General features: G+C 33.8%; 1 protein-coding gene across 1 annotated transcript in view; it reads left to right on the top strand.

Annotated features, from left to right (window-relative positions):
• Positions 1 to 1,567, top strand: part of LOC119835720 (fatty acid synthase-like) — a 22,428-nt gene extending 20,861 nt beyond the window's left edge. Inside the window, exons 35-37 of the mRNA XM_038360704.1 lie at positions 1 to 130; positions 645 to 744; positions 829 to 1,567. Coding sequence (XP_038216632.1) covers positions 1 to 130; positions 645 to 744; positions 829 to 1,427 — 829 coding nt within the window. The 3' untranslated portion in view covers positions 1,428 to 1,567. The remainder of the gene's footprint in view (positions 131 to 644; positions 745 to 828) is intronic.
• Positions 1,568 to 3,885: the final 2,318 nt, after the last annotated feature.

Genomic DNA, 3,885 nt, shown 5'->3' with positions numbered 1-3,885 from the left:
GCCGGGCGTGGAGGGCAACCACGCGCGCTTCTCCGTGCTGTGCGAGCGGCTCAAGCTGCCCGCGCTCGTGCTGCAACCGCCGCTTCGCCACGCCGAGGACCTACATACTATGGCGCAGCGATTCGCTGATGTGTGTGACGTTTATTTGAAAAATATCTTCTCTATTCTTCTCACTTTGCCGAACAGAGGCGAAAAGATAATTTACAATATTATATGATAAAGCACCCGATTCACTTGACCGTCAGCAAATTTAAACTTCTTTTGGAGGATATATTAATATACGATGATTATCGTCAGTTATCATTATTGAAAGCAAAATTCGAGTATTGGTGTTATATTATAAAATATAACACAACCCAAAAATTTAAACTTAAGCGATTTGTTTGAACTCCAGGTAATAACAATAAAAAAAATAACAACCAAATCATTGATTCCGACCGTTCGTTATGGGCAAAAATGTAGAAAACTATTCTAATATTTTATCTAACTTATTAATATTATTATTTCATATTTATTTATGAAAATGTAATAACAGTTAGTTCCTTCTCATTTCAGCTATGCTTTACCCTAACTAAAGCAATCGTAGAGCGGAGTTTGTTAAAAGAAGTATTCCTCCATTGTTATTAATACATGTTCTTTTTCAGATTCTCCTGTCATTGACCGAACTAAAGAACTTTTATCTCCTTGGTTACGAATCTGGAGCGATTGTTGCTTTAGAGATGGCCGCTATTTTAGAAAGATGTGGTAACGATATAAATTTTGCCAGAATTAAACAACAGTATTACTATCGCTTGTATATTGTTGAATTAATTTAAACACTTATTTCAGGTCTTACTGGTGTTGTATTTTGTCTCGGCGGTACACCCAATGAAATAAAAGCACAGTTTGACACAAATCTTACCCAATATAAGGATGAAAAAGCCTTACAAGAAGGAATTTGCAGGCACATGATGATGCTGATGTCTGGAAATAAAACTAACGATATTGATAATGTCTTGCAAAAGGCAACGACTTGGAACGAGAAAGTAACAGCTTGCGTTCGAAGTCTACTAGGAAAAGTGGACCATTCATCTCAATATGCACAAGAACTGATTGAAGCTGCATATTCAAGGATCCTTCACGTGAATAATTATTCTGTTAAACCGAAAAAACTGAAATCAAAGCTCGTTCTACTGCGACCGAAAATGGATATCTCTGATGAATGGAAGTCCATACTTGAAAAAGATTCCCTTCAGAATTATTCTGAACAGCCAGTGGAAGAATATGACTTGCAAGCTCCACTAGCGTATGCAGCTCAAGATATGAGGTGTGCTGGAATCATCAATAGACATCTTGAAGATAGTATTCTGGCAGCATTCGAACAAAGAAATCTTTGTGAGACATATTTGCTTAATGCAGACGTAATTACGCTACAAGGAGTGGCATAGTTAGGCAGCCAAGGGCCTCGGGAAATGTAATATCCAAGCATACAATTGTAATGTTATTTACAAACAACACTAAATAATAATGTTCTTATGGAGTTAATGGAGAACTGAAAGGTTTTTACTATTTATATCTTTGTTATGTGTGTTATAATAAAGGAGTTTCTCTTGATGGCCCGTTTTATTTATGAATTTTGGTTTTGGGATTTGAAATGAAAAATTCACTTTACGGTTAATACTGAGTAACCCGATTTCAATGCACAAGTTCGTTAATACAAATCGAGTACCTATATTGATTAGTACACACTTAAACATACTGAAATATTAAATATTTACATAATAAACAAGTATTAAATGATTGACGAGCAAGTAGTCATTTTTTAAGGTTTGATAAAGATCTAAATAATTTATTATTAGAGTTACAATATGAACAAGGTACCTAACAATAATGTCAGTTTTTAAATTTCTGATTTCGGCCATTTATGGGATTATTTTCAGAAAAAACGTGAATATTTTCAAAAGAGACTAAACGATTGTATGTAAGTTAGATTTTTATTTCAAATAATGTTCTTTCTTTAAACTCGACACAGGAACAAAAAATTAATAATATAAGAAACACTATATTTTGTAACCATTGAAACCTAATGCCATGAACTTATCTTTACATTTATCATTGCATTACAACAATTGAGTATAATCTGAAGCTTATTCTGTTGTTGGTTAATTATTTGTGTATCCATTATGGACTAGGTGAAATTTATTTTTCAACATTCTTACTTGACCGGGATTTATGTTTGAAATGCTTTTGAGATATTTAAAAATTTGTCAAGACATATTATTTTTTAAGTTATACGACGCAAGAAAAGTAGGTAACAGGCCATTAGATTTGAAACATATGGAAACGAAACACGCAATGCCATACAAAATTGCAATTTTCCAAGAGATATTCAAACAAGTCCTTCGAGTGTCGAGCTGGTTTGCAGTGGCCCCAATCCGCCCCTCGGCGGTCTTGTCATACTCCAGATGCTTTTATATTTACGGTATTCTTGTTATTTCTTTCCTGGGTAAGCTAATCCATTTAGTGTTTGTATTGTATAAGCACTTTGTGTAATTTTTTCACTAAAGCATTTTAAGAAGAATGTCCATTTTGATCGATGTTTTGTTGTATTTATTTTATTTTAAATTATGTAGTATTCAGTAGTATAATAGTAAGAAAAACTAATACAACTTGGGGTTAAAAGAAGCATTCTTGGTAGTTAATTCTTGTATTTCATTTGCTTTAGTTAGCAGAGCCCGAAAGCCAATTCCTTTTCCTCACCCTTCACAGTACATTCCTTCTTTCCAGTCAAGCCTAGCCTATAAGATAACCTTTCCTTGTCCCTTACCCCTTAAAAGCGGGCAACGCATTCGCTGAGAACGCTGTGAACCTCTGCGAATGTTCATATGCGGTGGTAATCGCTTACGATCAGACGAACCACCAGCTCAGATGCCCGCTATGACATAAAAAATAAAAAGCAATTATTTCTATACTTTCTAATTTAACTGAGGTAAATTGTGTTGGGATTATTCAGCTATACATTGGCTCTGTCATATCATTGGATACAGCATGACCCCTTTGTGTCAATGTAAAAACGAGATTTAAATAAAATACCTACTAATTAAACATTTTAAACCATTTCAGATATATTGTTTATAATGGAAGTATTTATCCATTTCCACAGACATGAATCCTATAAACCACTAACGTTAGCAAACGGATTAATAAATTTACTGTTGATTAATTGGGAAGCCTTCAATAACTCAAATCGAATGCGACGCTGGATAAAATATTTCAACGAGTTAGATAAGGTAAAGAATATGAAATTCAGTTTTGTCTGTAATAAATGTAACGAATAAACTACTCTATAGGTTTTGAAATTTCTTTCACAATTAAAAATCTACATATAGCTGAACTATACTTTACTACTAAAGCTATAATTATATACTATACTATCCTAAAAAATGTTCGTACTAGAAAGTTGTTTGGCTCATCAGCTACATACTCATGTATAAACGTTGATACCATTAAAAAAACTGCAATTTCCGACAACTCCAAAAAAATGTCGATAGGTCTAGGAGTCAGTGGTATTGCTAAACTGACGGAACTGCGCGTGCCCCGACACGCAGTTGATTGTTATTGTCGGGCGAAATAATAATAATAATTAAGCAAGTAGTAATGTATGAGAAGAGGATTTCTTCAATTTAAAACTTTTTAACGGCTGTGTCAAGTAAAATCCATTAACAACGTTTTATTTTAGATTTATCGTCCACCAAAACGTTCGCTTTCTTCATGGAAGGGTATTGTCATGAGATTTTCCATGATGACGTTTGTTGTGCTATTATATATATTTAAGCTGTACTGTTATTGTTCAATAACGTTAGCGAAGAGGAACTGTTTTGAGTGTAAGACCATTAATTACTTTCT

Source organism: Zerene cesonia, chromosome 2 (assembly GCF_012273895.1).
Source record: "Zerene cesonia ecotype Mississippi chromosome 2, Zerene_cesonia_1.1, whole genome shotgun sequence".
Lineage (NCBI taxonomy): Eukaryota > Metazoa > Arthropoda > Insecta > Lepidoptera > Pieridae > Zerene > Zerene cesonia.
This window is presented reverse-complemented; position numbering and strand designations above follow the sequence as displayed.